The following is a 20,329-nucleotide window of genomic DNA, read 5'->3' on the forward strand; positions in this document are numbered from 1 at the left end:
AGTACTTTGAACAGAGAACAGTTTAAGTCGTATTTTAATGCCATCACCTTTGTCCTACAGAGCACATAGGTATTATCTCCATTAAGCTGATGTGCATCCAAAAGCACAGAGAGGTAAAATAAACACTTAGTCTTCTAGTCTTATAGCAAGTTGCTGAGAAAACCTCAAATACAGCATGAAATCCTGACTCCCGAATGCCTGTTTTGACTGCCTGTGCAACACAGTCAGGTCCTTGTTGATATCCAAGAGTCATTTTCTAGGCAATCATATGAGTATCCTCCATAGTTATGATTTAAACAATATACCAGTCTGTGACCAGGGCAGGCATTTTGCCATTCTTTTTCCAGAGGGTAACCGAAGAGGTTATACACGAAGAGGTATATGCACACCAATCTCAAAATACAGCACAGTTGGCATAGCTTTAGTATTCTGTGTTGAGGACGAAGGCTTTATAAGCAAGTAATTTTATTACAAATCTCCAGTTGAAAAAAAAAAAAAAAAATGCTGTGTGCTTTTTGCAGTCGCGATCTACATTTGTGTAGTGCAATGTGCTTTGGGAAACAGTTACTGTTCCTTGTCAGCTTGCGTTATGTTACAGTATTCACAGAAAATTGTTTTGCTACCATCACTCTGGTGAAAAAAAATAAAATACTCTCCCGTGAATTAAACCCATTGAAAACTTCCTTACATTTAACAATCTCAGTATGGATTAATAAAGGTCACAGCTGATTATTATGTCTAAAAATACAGTAGCTGGATTTGGAGAATAGATACAAACATTACAGTGCATTCCCCAGTTCTCAAGGCAAGCATAGACAAAATACTGACAAAACCAAGCCATTCTTCATTATGTGATAATTTAGAGTATCACATGGTCACCGATTGCTATTGTGCTACATAATGGAAACTACAGAACACCAAATGCTGTCCCGTGGGGCCCAGATAGAGATACAGGTCAGCGTATAAATCACTGTAAGTGCAGCTTTTGATGAAGACACTTATATGAGCGTTTCTTGTTTAAATTGGCTGTAACCTGCACTGCTCATGCTCCTTTCCCTTCAGTGACAGGTGGTCAACTTGTAGTTTCATTTAGAAATGAAAAATGGAGAGAAATCAAAAGATGGACTGGGGGTTGAAGGAAAAAAAGACATAAATTCCCAGCCCGAGTATGGAAAACCTTGGATACTAATGATAATACAAACTTGAAATGCATGTTGTAATGTGATCTGTATCCCATGAATGTTTCCAATGCCTTGCAGACATGTAAAAACAAATTATCTCTGGGTCATAGGTCATTATATGGACATGTTGGTAGGCTACAAAATTTAGCTGATTGTTTTCTGTCTTCCCAAGAAATACCTCAACATAAGGCATACTTTTTTTTTTTTCCCCTTCTAGTGAGATTAAGGAATTATATGACTGTGGAATTAATTCTAGTTAGAAACCAAATCTGCACTATATTGACCTATGTGGCCTTGGATACCATACTCCATAAGAAAATTTGTGGCCTAAGTGTAAATTCACAAATTACTCTCCTCCAAACAGAGACAAACTAAAAATATTAAGTGTAAATAAGAATGTGAAGAAGAAAAAAACAGTCAGCAATTATTGTATTTTAGAAAAATCTTAGCATAGTATTACAGGTGCCCTTACTAGTTAGATTTTTGGAAATGACCTGTGCTGTTGACCTGTGCCCAGTTCAGCAGAGGAACCTGAGCCCTTGATATCATGGAGAGAGAGTGTGATGACAACTAGATGAGTGGGACTTAAGTCTTGACAGATTGAGTCTGTTGGTTTTAGGAGTTTGCAGGGATTTGCCATTCCCCAGAGCTGATATGCCCCATTCAAAAAAAAACAAAACAAAAAAACCCTTCTTGTTTCGTCCTGTTTAAACTAGCTGTTGGCAATATGACATTTCTTAGTCACAGCTTGTATTCCAGGTGATGAACAGTTCAGCTTCTCACTGGCTTGCAGTGATTACAGTCAGTTATCATGGTGCCACGACAGGTTGTTCAGGCATGAACCTGTGTTGTTCCGTTTTACTCTCTTCCTTGCTGGTTGCAGAGATTTTAACAGCCTGAATCACATCAAGCCTTTCATTAATACCCACTGCTCCCTACAAAACATGTCCGTGATTGTTTACAAAGTCACATTCATAGCTCCAGAATACTGAAAACTCTTCCCAGTGATAAACCTTGAAAAAGATGCTCAGAATATGAAGCTTAGCAGACTCAGGCTGCTCTGTAGGCATAGATTTAACATCTCTGAAATTTGTGGAAAGCATGAAAGATGATGATGCAATTGGGAATTTCTGATGCTTAGCATTTTGCAAATCACACCTCTAGTATACGAGCAGTAGTACAACGAATTAAATTAATGGCGTTGCTTTCTGTTTACGGTGGTGGAAATGACAACAGTGTGTAGTTCATTTGAATTAATTTGCCATAAATATTTGATGTCTCCCTAAAAATCACTAAGTTCTCATCTAGGGGTTAAAAACAAACAACAAAAAAAAAGAATTGAGTTCTAAAAATGCTCAGCAGCTCTCAGCACTCAGTGTGACCGGTCTGGTTTTTGCAGCTGTATTTATTTACTTTTATCATGGTTGCACCTACAGGCCAAGGTTTGATTGTGCTTGGCACTGTCCAGATGTGAAAGAGAGAGACAATCTTGCCCTGGGCAACTTGTAATCAAGCTGACAGAGGAGCATAGATGTGCTGAAGCTTTTTGAAAACTTAGCTAGGACTATAGGCATGCTGACCATGTTTTAGATGGTGGGATCCCATTGCTGCTTTGTTTATGAATTTTAACTGGTGTTATTTCTGCATCCCCAAACACCACCTTGATTTATGCAGCTGCAACTGACAGAAATGTTAGTTATTACTTTCTGAAACATTTTGATTTAGGATCCTTTGGTTCTGTATAAACATGCAGTATTGTTTAGTAATCAAAAGAAATTATTTCACAGACCAGAAAGGTCTGTTTGGAGGCAATTTGGGAAGACTAGCCATCCACCTGGGCAATCCTTTTTCTTGAGCAAGACTGAGACTTCTTTTTTCTCTTGGGACTGAGCTTTTTTGGTTAATGTAGCATCTTTGGTGTCTTTTATGTCTCATAGGCCTTTTTGTTTTCTGTAACAGTAAATGAGTTATAGCCTATTCCTCTACTTTTTTCTTGCCTGCTTACTAATTCTCTCAAAGAAATGCCTAGGAGCAAGCTGATGAAGTGGGGTAGATTTGAACATGAGACACTGTCAAGGAAGAGAGTAAATAACCTTCTCTCTTTTTTTTTTTTTTTTTTTTTTTTTTTTTTTCTTTTTCCGGCCTGTCACTGAACTGTTTAACTTGCAATAAATTATCAAGAACTGTTAGTAAATTAGTATGCCACCTGGGACAGGCTGTTGATTATTGTGTGATTTTTTTTTGTTAGTTTGTTTACTTCTCTGGAATGGGCTGCAGTCTCAGATGAGTGCTTCTTTCAGGAAACTAGCTTGTATAAATGATAAAAGGCCATTTTTCCTGGATATAGATTATACTAAGAGTTTTTAATTAACTTTTAATTATGTGAAAGAAGCTCTTCATAACTTCTAATGCTCCTTGTTTTATGGCTCATCCTTTCTGGCTAACTCACACCATCCAGCCTCTACCCAGTAAGATGTGTTATATTGCACAGAGTTTGATGGTGCCTACAACTTTTTAGGAACATTACTTCAAATGCAATTTATATAAAAGACCATAAATCTTCTGGTGCTTTTAATCAGTGGTGGACTGTGGTCCAGGGCAGCAATGGATTAAAACATAGGAGATGAAGGACAAGGTGTCCCAAACAGTATATTGGAAAGACTTATAAGCTTAAGAAAACACAAGAACAAAAAGCAAAGTTTGAAACAAATCTAAAGACCAGAAAATATTATTTGAATGCATTCTAGAATATAGTTGAGCAAATAAACGTTCTGTGGTGGTTTTACCCTGCTGGGCAGCTAAACCACCACAACTGCCCTCTCACTCCCCCTCCTCAAAAGAATGGGGAGGAGAAGAAAGTATGCTGGAAAGAAAAAGAAGGTTCACAGGTTGAGATAGGGATAATTTAATTAAAGCAAAAAGGAAGAAAAAAAATAACATTTAAAGGCCATGCAGAAGCACAGAGAAGGAAAAAAAAATAATCTCTAATTCCCACCAATGAACAATGTTTGGCAACGTCCTGGGAAGCAGGGCCTCAATACATGTATCAGTTGCTTGGGAGGACAGACGTCTTCATAAGGAGAGCCCCCCCTCTCCTTCTCCTTTCCCTCCGCTTATTGCTGAGTGTGATACCATACGGTACAGAATATCCCTTTGGTTGGTTTAGGTCAGCTGCCCTGGTGATGTCCCCTTCCCGCTCCTGGCTTTAGGGGCTTGGAGGGAGTCTTGGTGCTGTGCCAGCACTGCTCAGCAGTAGACAAAACACCGGTGTGATATCAGCGCTGTTGTAGCTACAAGTGCAGAGCGCAGCACTGTATGGGCTGCTGCAGGGAAAGTTAACTCCATCCCAGCCAGACCCAGCACACATTCCTAATTATTGTAACTGACACTGGAAGATCAAGGGTGGAAAGTCATCCTTTCTAATTTAGGAATTTTGACAGAGATCCTACCTCATCATACGTTGAGGCTTGGCCCTAGGGGGCAATTGACCTCACTTTACCTGGGAATCTAGCTTTCTCCAACAAGATAAATAGCAATTGTTAAGTGGCTCCATCTACTCACATTTTTTTCAGGATGGCACTTTCAGAGTCACCCACTGTGGAGAAAAACAAAACAAAACAAAAAAAACACTGGGGGGGGATGGGGAATCCTGTCTGTGGGATGTAAGAACTCCAGCAATTGTATCAAACAGGGGACTGACTGGCTAGAAAGCAGCTTTGCTGAAAAGATCTGGTGGGTCCTCATTGAACTGCCAAGGGCAGAGCAGTGTGCCTTTTCAGCAAAGAAAACCAACTACGTATTTTGGAAAGAATGTAGCGAGCAGGTCCAGGGAAGTAATCCTTCCCCTCTGCTTGGCAGTTTTTGAGACTGCATCTGGAACAGTTCATCCTGTTTTAGGCTCCCCAGGACAAGAGAGGCATTGACATAGCAGGAGCTCAGAGGAGGACATGCTGGAATTGCTCAGCCTGAAGAAGACTCAGGGGAGATCTTACTGATGTCTAAAACCAGGTGTATCCGAAGCTGGAGACTTTTCTGGAGACATGGACTGGAAGGAGAGGCAGCAACACAAACTGGATCATGGGAAACTCCAGCAGCTTACAGGGAAAAACATTTTTATGATGAGGACAAACATTGAAACAGGCTGTCCCGATTGTGGGATCTCCATCCTTAGTGATACTCAGGACTCAAGGGAATATAGTCTTGAAATATCTACTCTACCTGGCCTTTCCTGGAGGAGGAGGTTGAGCTAGATGACTTCTGGAAGTCCCTTCCTAGTGTTTCTGTTATTCGCTATTCTTTGAACATTCTAGGATTTATCCACACAGCCTCTCCGTTAGCACAACAGGGGATCTGAGGAGCACAGGCAAAGGAGAGGGGGGAAAAAAAGAGAGCTGAACTTCTAACCCAGAAATAAGAGCACATTCATTTGAAAGGAAAGAAAGAAAGAGATTGTAAAAACAAGCAACTTTCAAGTCAAAGAACTATATTCTTATGCAACACCTGGGCAGTATCCATCAGTGTTTATCAAACATTGGAACTGCATCTGCCAGAACGAGAGCTAATTACCAACTGAGATTAATTGTTTTCATCTTTTCTGTTTAACCCAGGTTATTTAAGACTGCCTGTTCAGATCCAAAGGCACCCAGGTCTGTGTTTTGTTTGCTGTGTTTGTACATGCCAGCTGACCTGCAGATTTAATCAAAAGCATGCACATCTGCACAGCTGAGATTAGAAATCAGTTCTGGAGCAGTGAGGTGTTCTCTCATGAAAGTTAACTCTAAGATACCAAGACCACTGAAAACATCAGTATAGTGCAGTGTTAATGTACAGGAAGTGGGTGACATTTATTATTCAGTCATTGAAAATGGTTCTTTAAACTGAAATTTCGAAGTTACATTAAAATAGCTAAATTTTTCACAAGTCAGAACAAAGCCTAGTACTAATATGAACTATTTTTTTGTGATTAATGTTTGTTTCATTAAAAGCATGGGAGTGGGGTTTGCCTTTTTATTTACTCCTTTAATTCTTTTTGTTCTTGGTGGGGTTGCTTCCAGTAGCCCCATATATACTTCCAGTATGCCCAAAACAGTAAAATGACTCATCTGGTTTTGGGCACTTGCTGCTAATGAAATCAAAATATGAACAATATGGAGATTTTGAGGAGAATGGTAGAGATTTTTTTATCCTTTCTTTGTTGAAATTTCAATGCGTCTTCTTCAGTGTTTTGTTCTCCCGTTCTTGAATTTCACTCTTTCTGGGATTCTTCCACTTCCCTTTTAATACCAACTATACACACATACAAAATTTTATTCCCATCCTGTTAGTATTGATGTAAAAGTTAGATTAACTGTGATATATGTAAAGCTTCATATGAAATTCATGTTATAGCCTCAAATACTAAAACAAAATCTTTCTAAGTGCCAGCCTGGTGGTAAGGCCAAAGACTTTTGGATTCTGCTTTAGATGGTGTCAATGCCAGGGTCTGCATTATGGACAGTTTGTGAAGTTCACGCTGACTCTGAGAACAGAATTGGTACCCCAAGATTAACCTCAGCCTGAGATTTTTAGAGCTCTGTGTAGCTTTCTTATTTAGACAAATAAATAAATAAATAGTGGTATCACTTCAATTTGTTTTTTCAGTAGCAGCTATAATTTATATCTGAATCTTTTTAGTGATATTCTTGCCAAGACAGGAAGCTCCTGAAATCTTCCTACCTGCCTTCTGTGTCTGTAAACTCACTGTCAGGATCCAAAATCTCCAGTTTCGAAATTGCAGTAAAATAAGATTATGCTTCCACCCCTCCCTGTAAATAAATAAATAAAAATGAAGCAGCCCAGGATAAATTACAAACTTTTCATGGGGATTAAATGTTACTAAAAGTGAGAGAAGGAGGATTAGTAGAAATGCTTTATACTTGTGCATTCATTTTGTTTACTTTCCTACCTCTGAACTTCTCATTAAAATGTTATAATAAGAGCAAAATAATGTGCTTGGGAACAAACATAGAAACTATATACCTTGGCTCCAAAGTTTACAAATCTACCACGTGAGCAAAAGAACATTTCTTGTATTTCTGTCTTGGTTCTGCTGATGTGTGACCCCTTCTCTCTAAAACATATGAGAATATGTATAGAATTGCCTAGGCTTTATGAATCACGACATTTGACTGGGAAGGTACCAGGAGTCATGTTTCTGCAGTGACACGAGTGCTCTAACAACTGATGCACAAAGTCAGTGTCTCTGTCCCAACAAATATTTTCTATTTACATGTGTAAGGTGGAACAGACCCAGAGAAAATATCCTCTGCCCCTATTGCTCCCTTGGCCTTCTGAATCATGCTGGTAAATTTGTTGTTGTAAGTTTTCAGCAAAAGCCATCAGTTATGACAAAATGATGCTTTTCAATAAAATAAAATAATCTTTTAAAAGCTCCAATCAACACCTACCCTAAGTACACCTGGAGAAAACCATCACAGTGAGTGCCAGATTTGTGCTTTTTCTAAAACCCTACCTCAATATAAAATGGGTATTTTACAAAAATCTAAACCCTGATGGAGAGAGGTTTATTATCTACAGTGCTGCTAGAATCAGGCACAGCAGTACTGTATGTTTCTGAATATAAAAGCTCCATTCTTCAGCGAAGTCCTTTTTCTATTAATGAGATTCACCCTAATGGGACCAAAAATTACTTTAAAAGACATTTCCTTTCTGCTTTTCAAGGGCTTTTTTCCAGTCCATTTGGACTGGATATCAAAGATAAGGGGAAATATTTCAATAGCAAGAGATTTTATAATTAAGCTTTGTAGTCCACATAATGGAGATATAGCCAAATTCAAGTGAAAAATAATTACTGTTTTTGCAGCGCTTGCTTCTACTGCTCTGCCTCCCTTTCTTCTTCCCCTCCAAAACCACACAATTGGTCGTGGCTTATGTACAAAAGACTTGCTCGATACAGCTCTTTCTCCAAGGTTTCCTATTTTCCCTGTAGTTTTGAAGAGAAGAGCTGCTCAATTTTTAACTACGATCAGACCTCCATTAAGGAGAGCACCTTCAGTTCTTTGAAGGAAGCAGATGCTTCTTTAAGGGTAAGGACTTTAATAACTCACTTTGTAGTGCCATCTATCCCTTTAGACAAGTTCAAAATATGGTGTGAGACTTTGTAGATGACGCTAGGATGGGCACAGTGTTTCTCTTTTTCCAGTCTTCAGGAACCTCTCCCAATCACTAGAACCTTTCAGAGCTCTCAGTGAATTCAGCCAGCTGCTTCAACAAGTTTGGGTGTATCCCATCTGGTTGCATGAACCTTTGCATGGGTAGAAATTGTATATACCGACATACATATATCCAGTTTTGGAAAACGATGCATATTCTTTCATATTTTTTATGAATTCCAATACAGTCAGTGAATACGCTGACCTCCATGAGATCTGCTCTATAGCATCAGGAGAGAAACGAATGGAGGTGCTTGAAGTTGATGCCAGAGCTGGATTTAGGGAACATATTTACATGGCCTTTGCAAGAACACCAGGAATTTGTTGAGACTTTAGGACTGGAAGGGACAATTTGGACACACCTGATTTTTAGTGTGAAGGAATAGTTTTACCTTTACTCAGTATGGTGGGTCTTGATCATTGCCATACAACTGATATTTTTAACCACCATAACTGCTTTCCTTCTTTTTTTTTTTTTTTTTTTTTTCTTCTCTATCTGCTAATTACTATCCATGTAATTTCTCTTCAAAGTTAGTGCAGTTTTTCATCCGAACAAATTAACGGTTGGAGGCTGGGGACTGTTTAACCTGTCTCTTCATTAAATTAGATCAGTGCATACATGCAGTCATTTTTTGTGCATCCAATAAACCGTTTGGGAAGCATTGTTTTATATTTATGCTCTGTGATGTCTTCAGGCAGAATATATTTACAGGTTTATTGGAGGTCTGCAAAATACTTCTTGAATTAGGTTAGTTAGTGAATGCCCAAATTAAAAAAGATCAGTGTGTGTCTGTTCTGTCTGGAAATAATGTTTGTGGAGATGTTGGTGAGAGAACAAAACTTGCCCATTTCTGCTGTGCTATCCATTCCCCCCCCCCCCCTTTTTTTTTTCCTCCAAGTCACACAAAATGACCTTATTTTATCAGCAGTATAAAACCTGGTTAGAGAACATTCTCCTGCTGTGACAAGAACTGGCCGTGTGCCTCCCCCAGTGCTATTTCCCACTCAAACTGCTGATTTAGAGCATACTGAAAGACTGATTTTGTTCCTGCTGTACTAGAGTACGTTATTTTAAATGAAACCGTATGAATATTGGAAGATATCAATATGATAATCATCTCTCAAAACATCTTAAGACAAGATTTTATTATTTTTAGATATAGAAAGTTATGGGTGGTACATTAAATGATCACTTTTGCTTGAGAATTAGCAATAGCCAGGTTAACATTGGACCTTACAGGAATGCTAAAAGACTCTTCGGTTTTCACTTTAATCCCAACGGTACCATACAGAAATGCAAAGTGAAATATACAGAGACAAAACAAACAAAAAAATGTACAAGTAACAATATCAAAACAATATCAAGATTTGCTATTAAAAAAAGAACTATCTGTAAAGACTTTGAGTACTCTTTCTCCTTGTGCTGTAGCCTTTTACAAATTCACCTCTCTGTCTCAGTATACTGCAGGAATGCCAACTTTGCTTAATAGCTGCCCATTACTGTAGAATCTTTGGTCCAGTGGCATCAGTTACTGCTCTGAAATGTTTTTGAACAAAGCATTCCTTGTGAAAATTTGGTTTGCCACTCTAATTGATTTGCTATGTGTTGTTGTTTTTGTTTTATTCCAGCAGGTTACAGGTGGGTGAAATTTGCTCCCACGGAGGGAGAGGTAATGTCTCAGCTTCCTTATCCTACCCAACACTTTACTTCTCTAAATAAGAAAACTGAAGAATGGAGCTGCAGTTAGCATTCCCCAGAGATTGACTCAGAGTAGTCAGCATCTTTGAGGTGTTCGGTTATAGAGATCAAGTGCAATGGGAAGATTTTCAGGCTGGTCATCAACATCAGACAGAACTTTTGTAGCTGTTTATCTGTGGGCATTCATTAGAATGATACATAGGCTGCCTTCAGCTTGCTGCCCATATAGCAAAAGCCCTAGAGAAAAGGTAACTCTTTCATAACTGCTTCCTCTTACTAGCAGATTATATAATTTCATATTGCTTAGTTGCAGTTTAAGCCATTTGTTGCTAGCATCAAATATGATAGCATCACATTGCTATGATAATATTTTTCTGTTTAGATACTGATTCTGATGCTCATTCCCTCCTCATCATGTTTCACATGTAACCAACTACTCCAGTTTGTGACCAGCTTGTTTTAAGATCCTAAATTCTTTATATTTGCTCCACATCCTAACATGCCTAACATGTTGTTAATAATATTAGAACTTCAGTTGTGATTCTCCAAGTGATTAATGAGCTGACCACAACACAGGGGAGATGAAACTGTACTACGTTTTCCATTAGCCCCACCATATTGTTTCAAATAACCTTTGATTATGTCCTGAGATTATATGATCAGTGCAGCAGAGATATCTCGGGAGCCCTCCTTAACATTCCCACCTTCCATTCCCTAATGGCAATTTTCACAGAAACTAGTTGCTGTTTTGAAATGCGTATGTGTGACAGTTGGAGAAGACTCTTCAGAAGAAAGAAAAAATGAATTCTCAAAGTTGTTAATGTTTACCATGAAAAGTAATATTTTGGGATGTATGTATATTAATGGATGTATGTATATTAATGTTATGTACATATGAATATGCGTTAATGCAATTCAGTTGCACAAAGAAGCTGAATTTCTAGCTCTTCTCGTTTTTCAATGATTCATTAGTGATTACATTCACTAATAACTATAAAATTTACAAGGAGTGTTTTGGGGTGCAATTTCAAGGAAATATGTATAAGATTAACCTGCTAGCTGGAAGGCATTTTATTTTACTCTCTGCTTGAATTACCCTGGTTCGATTCTTTAGATATTGTTTTTACCACTGTGAGAGTAACGGAACTATATTTCACTCTGCAGCTTTGCCACTCTTGAGTTATCAGGTCTTTCATATCATCCAAGATAAAAATCATAACCCTTGGCAGTCTGCATTCTGTTTTATGAATGCCGTCTGAGAAGCAACATCTCATTTACAATTGTGACCAGGAGCTAGAGTAATTTCTATATCAGCCAGGCACATCTAATAACACATAAATAATGTAAACTGTAAGAGCGAGAAAAATAAATGACTTAGTTACTTAATCTCAAAAAAATGTTGAGGGTGTGATTGCAGTGCTGTGAAGCTATATGAATATTGCCCTGAGATACCTTCAACATTCATGCAGATGTGCAGTTTTATGTGGTGGTATCAGTAGGATTTCAGGGTTGCCTTGTGCCCAGCAGCCTTGAGTCCCGTTCAGCTAACAGCCTTTATCTAGGCATAACATTACACGTTCTTAATGGAAGTTAATTGACCTTAGTGGGGATGGCTCGTAAGTTTAAAATTAGTTTTGTCATTAAGGTTTTTGCTGGAATGAGTCCAGCACTCCTTAGGATTGAATGCCCATCGCCAAGTCCTCTGTGTTTACTGGAGGGCCTGGAGAGGTGTAGGTGCTTCCTGGGCATGCTTGACTACTGTTGTATGGCTGCTGTGTACACTTAAATGAAGAATTTATGTGTTTCAATACCTTACTCAGCCCTTTCTTTTTTCCAAGTACAGCTTAGAGTGCTCAGGAATATGGGGTGTCCTGATTTCTGACCATTTACGGGCTTATATAATTAAAAATGGAGTGTATTATCTCTCTCACCACTTCCTGCAGAATTCTCCTGGAGCAAGTCAGATGCTGCAAGTCTAGAAATTTCTTCACGATGGACATTTTGACTTTTTTCCTTTTTTTTTTTTTTTTTTTTTTAATACTAGAGAAAAGGAACGGAAATAAAAGCTAGAATTATAATTAAGATCAGTTGCTGAAGCTGAAAAAGACAGCACAATTGTAATTTGTTAGAAGATTGCCTTGTTTTAGAGAAAGTGCTGATTAAGATCAAATTTATCTTGAGTTTACATTTTGATTGGACCTAGGCTGAGGGGAGGGGGTTATATTTCAGACACAGTGCAAATGATGCATGTTAATATCCTGTGTTTATTGCCACTTGAAATTACAGCATAGCTTTGAATTGCTGCCAAATCTACAGTTAAGACTCCCTGGTAATCACTATGATTATTTCAAGTCTTCATGGTAATAGTGGGAAGAAGAAGTATGATACCCAAGCTACTGTAGCCTCTGCTGTCAGTGTCGTTTTATCCTTTGGTGCTCAGATTGTGATTCCACCCAGCAGAGGGAGCAGACAGACATATATGTTGACCAATAAATCCCGAAAGAGAGATTAAATATAAATATAAAAATATAAATATTAATTGCATTATTTTTGGATTTATTTGGCTTTTATATTTCTTCCTGCTTCACTGTCTTTTTCTGAAACAAGAAAAAGCATGGCTTTCCGTAATTTTTGGGATGCTTTAATTCATATATTGACTTGGTGTGCTTTTTTTTTTTTTTTTTTATAAGAAATATTTTTTGCACTCCTCCCTGTTGATCTCATAGCATCGTCTTTTATTCACTTGCATGATAATCCATGGGTTATGTTCTCACCTTGAAATATTCTTCTACTTACACTCAACTATTGGAAATTGTAGATTTACATTTGATCTAAATATATATACATTTATTATAGTGGTCCGTTTAAGTGATGGGAAATTAAGAAGTGAGATTAGGGATAAACAGCATAATATTAAACTCAATTGTATTACAAAAAAAGAAACATAATAGTTTGACAGGAAAGAGAAATGTCATGTTTAAAAAAAAAAAAAGTTGTTTAAAAGAAGCTTAAGTGAGGTTTAGATGTGATTAAAATCTGTTCTGGTTTTTGGATACTAAATTATTCAAGCAAATAGCTGTTTATTCTGAGTTAAAACCCTCAGCACTTCTAGTCAGCACTCTCCAGATAGTATGTCCCAGTTGCATCTCTTCATCAGTTGCTAGCAGGAAGGTTTGGGTATTTCTTGCACTTACAAAGTAAATAAAACGTTATGAAAAGCATTTAATGTGGGTACAATATTTACTCTGGAATATCTTCCTCCATAAGTAGTGCTAGCCAGCAGGCAAGTCTGAGCACCCAGTGCGTTAGCTGTGGGGAGCAAATCTGTATGCTTGGCACAAAATTATCAGTTTAAACTATGGAAATATAAATCAGAACACTGAGTGAAATTCAAAAATATTTCATTAAATGAACTGTGATACGTGTGTAGGTAAGGGTATAGTAAGGGACTCTGCCATGTATGCTTAAATGTCTACAATCTTTAGGCTATATTTTTTCTCACAGATTTAACTCTGAAAGATGCATAATATTTTTTTAAGGACACTATTAGCAATTCTCACAGTGTGTTTGCATTTCATTATATCTGACATTTTTCCTCAGACTTCAATTTCTAGAATGCTGTTCTTTGAAAGTTGCTTTCTTGGTCCTCGTTATGGATGAGAAACAGACATATCTATACTCGACGTTCATCAAGTGTGACAGCCGCTCCCAGATTTATAAAATTAATTCCTTTATTATTTTGAAACCAATCTTTGGGTATTTTTGCGATCATAAGATTTACTGGGCCAAAAAAAGAAAGCAGAACAGTAACACTGTAGTCCCTGCACTGTAGTCACTCTACACTGTAATCTCTGGTTATTAGTCTCTTTAGGTGCAATCTGTACCTTTTCTGGGGTGTATGCTATAGCGATTTGTCTTAGTTGTATATGTTATTAAAGACATAAACAGGAGAAAATGAAGATAATTACATCTATGGAAATTATTTGGACTAGCAGACATTGTACAAAGGAATTAAACTTTCTATATGGAATTAGTCCCATACTGCATCTAGTGATGCAGCATGGAAGAACTTGTACTTGCAATCTATGCATGAGTCTCAGGACCACTCTTGTCCACCATCCACACATTAACAAGCTTTAACAGGATTTGTGGAACTGTTATTGCAGCCTTCCTTGTCGAGTTTGCTTGACCCTTTTACACAGAACTGTGCGTTTTTTTCTGTCATCTGGTCAGAAACCAATGGCATTGAGCATTAGGTAGTTCAGGCAGCATGTTGACAGTTTGAATTCTTTTATTTCCAAGAAAAATTAGATGTTTTGAGCCTGAGTTGCAGTTAGCAGTACAGCAAGGGGAGTACAAGTCTCCACACTGGGCATAAATACTTCTCTGTACTTTGTGATGCAAGGAAAGGTGCAGGGAAGCACATTACAGCTACATTCAACTTGAGTCTGCTGTCATGCCCTATGCAGAAAACTACTGAATGAACACGCTACAAGAATCTTTAAATGCAGTTTATACTAATAAATTAAACAGATACTGTTTGAAGAGTTTACCAAGGATAAAGGAAGCCATTACATGCTGTAGGGATGAGATGGCTCTTGTGAAAATGTCATTTATAAAGGCCTTACAATAAAAATGACATGTTTTCATACAATTGGGTAAATTTACAATTAAAAATATGGAAAATCATGGGAAGTTTATGGGCTATTATCATACTCTTCTGACTGACCTAGTCACACAGCTAATCGCTGTAGTTTTAGCTTAATGAAGTTTTAGCATGGGGTTTAAGAGATGGACCATGGATCCTGAAGCATGTGTAAGTTTCTAGTTCAGCAATCTATTTCAATATGTGATATATGAAAGCTGTGCAGAAATCTGTGAAACTGTGTATGTTTCAAGTACAAGCGCGCACACATCCTTAAGTATTCAGTTTTACCCCCAAGCAGTGGTATAGCAGTAAAAGCCCCAGCCATTTGCCAGATCTGTGCAATTCATGAGAGATTTCAATTTTTTGAACTTCAGGTTCACCCTAAAAAGATGACTACATAAAAATTGTGCTTTTTTTTTTCTTTTTTTTTTTTTTTTTTTCTTTCTAATGTATTTACTTCTCTATATTTATATTATGGTAATCCTGTTTGCATAACTGGTTGCCATTTAGCTCTGTTAGCAAGTTGCAGTCACTATATAGCAATGATCAGGATTCTGTGACATTTGCTGAATATTTTGAATATATTTTGATTCTAGCATTATTACTTTTGTATTGTTTTTAAAGGGTGAACTAAATAGAGCCCATCTGGCCTTTTGAAAATCCATGTTTTGTTTGTTGGCTGTCAGTTAATAAGGGCACCTTTTCACTTGCAAATGGGGTCCATTTGGTCTGGAGAGACAATAAAAATGGATCTTCACATTGGCATTTTTTAGAACCATGCTGTAACACACTGAGCAACTACAAAAGGTGAAGAAGTTAAAAAGAATGCAATTCTGATTAAATTATATGAGTAGAATTTCCTTGTTTCTGAAAGCCTCACACATATTTCACACAAGAAAACTGATCAAATTTTTACTAACATGCTAAGGAAATGCAAATAATTGATTGGCTTATAATTCTGCACCAAAGTGAATTTCCCTTATATCCAAAACGTGGAGGAGAAAGCAGGTGGATAATGGTGAAGCAATGGAAATATGTTTTAAAGTAGTTCTTTCTTGTGGTGATTCTTTTATAACTATAGTGGAGATTACTTTTATGTTTAGTATTTATAAAGGTAGCCTCACTAGATAAAGCGATGCATTTATATGGGCATGTTAAGATAAGTCCTTATTAGGATTCGATCTTTTTTGGTTAGTCTCGAGATTTTCTCTTGTAGCTTCATGAACTTTGCATGAGAACCAAAATCTAAGGCAGTCATTTTTAATAGAGATGAGAATTGTGATCAGTTTGGTGCGATTTACAAGAGAAACTATAGAGTTTGAGATTCACAGATTAGGTCAGGGAAGATTAATAGGATCTTGCTGTCCCTACATCTTAAGATGCCTTTGAGTTTCTTTTCCATAGGATTTTGATAGATAAGGTGTGTACAAATTCTGACATTTACGGAACAAAAATAAGGCTTCATTTTCTTTTTTTAGAGAAAACAATCTTCTGAGTGAATGTTTGTTGTCATTTTTGTCTTTTAGATCATTCTTGTAAGCTCTTCTCATAATGACCGTGACCAAAGCCTTTTCATAAGCACGGATGAAGGAGCTACTTTCCAGAAACAACCTATTACTTTTTTTGTGGAAACTCTCCTTTTTCACCCCAAAGAAGAAGACAAAGTGCTTGCTTACACAAAGGAAGGCAAGGTAAAGTATGAAGATAGTGCATTTGTTTGAAATTTAGGAACTAAATTTAAAGGAATTCACTATGGAGTAAAGGAGATAAAAAACTGTTGTGATATGTCATTGAGCACTGGGTTTTTATGAAATACCAGTTGTCCAAAAGGAAACCATATTCAGCTTTTGAGAGGCCTATTTGAATATTTATTTCATTCATGTCTCATGTTTCATTCATCATTGCTTTACGGTAACTTCAATCCTGACATTTTTGGTTGATATGAATATTGGTAGTATTTATTCTCCTGAAGAGGAGTTGAGTACTACCTCTATGTAGTGGGTTTACATGGCAAGGTTTTGGTAGAAGTGGGGGGCATAGGGGTGGCTTCTGTGAGAAGGATCTAGAAGCTGCCCCATGTTTGCGAAGGGCCCCACTGCTGAGCTGAGACAGTAAGTGATGTTGTTTTGCGTCTCTGTGAGAGCAGATTTAAGACAGAGAAAAAAATGCTGCACCACACAGCAGCTGCGAGAGGAGTGAGGAACAGCCTTGCAGGCACCAAGGTCATTGAAGAAGGAGGGAGAGAGGTGCTCCAGGCGCCGGAGCAGAAATCCCCTGCAGCCTGTGGTGAGGACCAGAGGCCCATGGTGAAGCAGGCTGTCCCCCTGCAGCCCATGGAGTACCACGGTGGAGCAGGGTTCCACGCTACAGCCTGTGGAGGAGACCACGGTGGAGCAGGTGGAGCTGCACTGATGGAGGCTGTGGCCTGTGGAAGACCCCTGCCGGAGCAGATTCCGGGCCAGAGCTGTAGCCTGTGGAGAGACCACGCAGGAGCAGGTGACCTGGCAGCAGGTGACCTGGTAGGAGCTGTTGCCCATGGGGGACCCAGGTTGGAGCAGTTTGCTCCTGAAGGATGGACCCCGTGGTACGGACCCATATCTGGAGCAGTTCTTGAAGAGCTGCTGCCTGTGGGAAGCCCACACCAGATCAGTTCAGCAAGAACTGCATCCCGTGGGAGGGACCCCACAGCACAGGGGACAACAGTGACCGAGGAGTGGCAGAGAAGCGCTATAGACTGACCATAACCCCCATTCCCCTGCACCACTCAGAGGGAGGAGGTGGAAGAGATGGAGGGGGAAGATGCTTTTAGTTTCCTTCCTTTGTTTCTCACTTCTCTAGCTTGTTAGTAATAGGCAATAAATCTTACTATCTCCCTATGCTGAGTCTGTTTTGCCCGTCACGATAATTACTGTGCGATCTCCTCATCCTTATCTCAACCCTTGAGCCCCTTTCATCATATTTTCCCCCTGTTCCTCTCTGAGGAGGGGGAGTGAGAGAGCGGTTGTGGTGGAGCTCGGCCACCCACCCGAGTAAAACCACCACGCTCTGAAATATGCTCCTCTCTAGAAACCTAACGTAAGCAATTGCTCTTTAATCCATAATGTAGTAGAAAGTTAATAAAGCTGAAACACTTCCTTCAAAGGATTTTCATGGGACATAAAGTAAAATAAAATAAACTGTTCAGTCATACAGCAGAAGAGGATTTTGGTAATCACTGAATCTGTAGAAACAGAGATTTCTGTCAACAGTAGATTAATTCACTCTAATGGTATAATACATTAAGATTCATCATTATGTAAATTTTGACCATCTTTGAGATTTTTTTTTCTGATTAAATTATAAAGTCATCTCTCTGGATGGGTTAGGCTAAACACCAACAAGTGAGCAGACAATCTGTAAGAGTGTCAGTCATCTCTTTTTTGTAGTGCCCAAACTGCAACTTTAAAGTCACCGTGATTCTGGGCCTGTCTTCAATTGTTACTTCTGTTTTAAAATGAAATTAGACAAACACTAGTCCAAAAATGAACCCTTTTAAGAGATCACAGAATCACAGAATGTGAGAGTAGTCAGACTAAGTTGCTAATGCTGCAGCCAAATGCTGCGCTGATTTCAGTTATGTTACATCAAGTCATCCTTTGGGATATTTTCTGTAATATGTAACTTAATAGCCTATCCCAAAACAATTTGTGTTTACAGGCATTTGCAAATAAGTATGGAAGCCTAATAAAAAAAACTGTAGGAAACCAAACTCAGTCTCAAATTACATGGAGTATTTTACTTACTAGTTTCAATTTCAAATCCTAACACGATTAACTGTCACAAATGTGGGGAATACATGTTATGCGAACAAAATGCTTCAGGGGAGCCTTAAGTTATGAAAAGCCTATGTTATGAAAAGTGCTGTTCTCAGTTTGACTTTTGTTTCTGATGATAGATATAATCCCCAATTTTATTATAGTTAGGAGATCAAATGGCTCAAAAAACTAAATGGCAGAATCTTTAAGAGTCATAGTGTACTGAAGAAGTTGACCATCCACACAGCAAGTGTTTTGAAGTGATTAAAAATATTTGTCAGGAAAGAGAAGGGGATAGGAGCTCAAAGTGAGGCATTTCCTTTGTGTTTTTATGAGTTATGCAGTAGGGAGGTTTTCAGGCATTTTATACTTGGATAATTATCCAAAACAAGTGATACTATTACTAGCCACACTTAAAATGCAACTGCACAAAAAACTACAAAATACTCACTAAATAATAACTCTTTAGTAGTAGCAGGGAAGGTTAGGTAGAGTCAACCATAACTTACTGCACAAGCCCTGCATCTTTACCTAAGATGTTAGAGAAGGAAGGGTGCCTTTGACTGTAACTGGGCAAGTAATCTGCTTCAATTTTAAGATCTGACAAAGTTGGCTTATCAGGAAGAAGTAATATTGGCAAAAGAGGAGTTGAAAATCAGACTGGCAGCTTGACATGAAAAGAAGTCACTGTACTAAACTCAAAGGTTTCCAGAGTCTGAATCTGAAGCCAAAATCTGAATTTGGCCTAGGGAGATTGCGTACTCCAGATTTTTGAGTTAATTAACTTTACTTTCACTGAAATAGCATTGTATCAAGAAGTTGTATGAGCTAAAGCTCAGGAGAAGCCATTACCTCCTGTTACTCAAATGATTTCTTACAAAGGCACTTTTGAGAATACAAGGAATGAAGGATCAAGTCCTTCATAAATAGCAATCAGCAAAGCTTCTCTGTCTACTGGAGCATCACGGCCTTTCTCACAACTTCTGATTTGATTTAGTCCTTATTTTATATTGCTAAATCTGCATTGTTCTTTCATTCAGAAGCCTAGATTTTATTTAAATACAGCTCTAGCCTCTGGCTGACACCATAAATGAATGCAAATCTAGTCAATGTAGTTGGACTAATCCATTTACTGTCTCAAATCTATACTCCCTTTTTCTGGCTACCTCAGCAATAATGAATAACAATCAGCTATTCACTGAGTCTCTATAAATGCTTTTTGATTTTTAAAACTTGACAGAGATACAGTAGATTTTAATTGTTCATTGGGAAAGCTGTGAGGATGGAAAAATGGTAAAACTAAGAAATGCATTTTTAATTTATTTTCAAAGTGATTCCCTACAGTTGTTATATGGGTGATAATAAACATTTATTAGATGCATTCACTAAAGACAGAAATTTTAGCTGTCCACTAATATAACTGTTTTCACCTCATATCTAAGCTCATTTGGTAGTTTTATCATATGCAGCTATTAAAAACCAAAACCCATATAGGTATTTTTTTGTTTGTTTTAAGGAATTTGAATGTGTGCATAAGTTTGGTACAGGTTATTTTTTTATTTCTTTCAAATAATGCAACAGTTAAAAATCCCTCTCAGTTTGAATGTTTCATTATTCCTACTTTGTTCTCCCTTGCAGTAAGATTGCAAGGGCTTCTCACTACACAAAATCAAACTGTTTGTTCATAATTCCCTAGACTTAAAATTGAAATGCGTCTGGAAGGTTTATTTGGATTGGGAGAAAGGGCCAGGGTGTGGTTGGGGTTTGATTTTTTTTTTTTTTTTGGGGGGGGGGGG

At 38.0% G+C, this 20,329-nt stretch overlaps 1 protein-coding gene across 17 annotated transcripts in view; it reads left to right on the forward strand.

The window, feature by feature from the left end:
* The window catches only part of SORCS2 (sortilin related VPS10 domain containing receptor 2), a 572,554-nt gene that overhangs the window by 441,907 nt on the left and 110,318 nt on the right, over positions 1-20,329 (forward strand). For all 17 annotated transcript variants that reach the window (XM_035325108.1, XM_035325094.1, XM_035325097.1 and 14 more), the window contains one exon: positions 16,266-16,430. In XM_035325108.1, coding sequence (XP_035180999.1) covers positions 16,266-16,430 — 165 coding nt within the window. The remainder of the gene's footprint in view (positions 1-16,265; positions 16,431-20,329) is intronic.

The sequence above is a fragment of the Oxyura jamaicensis genome, chromosome 4 (assembly GCF_011077185.1).
Source record: "Oxyura jamaicensis isolate SHBP4307 breed ruddy duck chromosome 4, BPBGC_Ojam_1.0, whole genome shotgun sequence".
NCBI classification, from domain to species: domain Eukaryota; kingdom Metazoa; phylum Chordata; class Aves; order Anseriformes; family Anatidae; genus Oxyura; species Oxyura jamaicensis.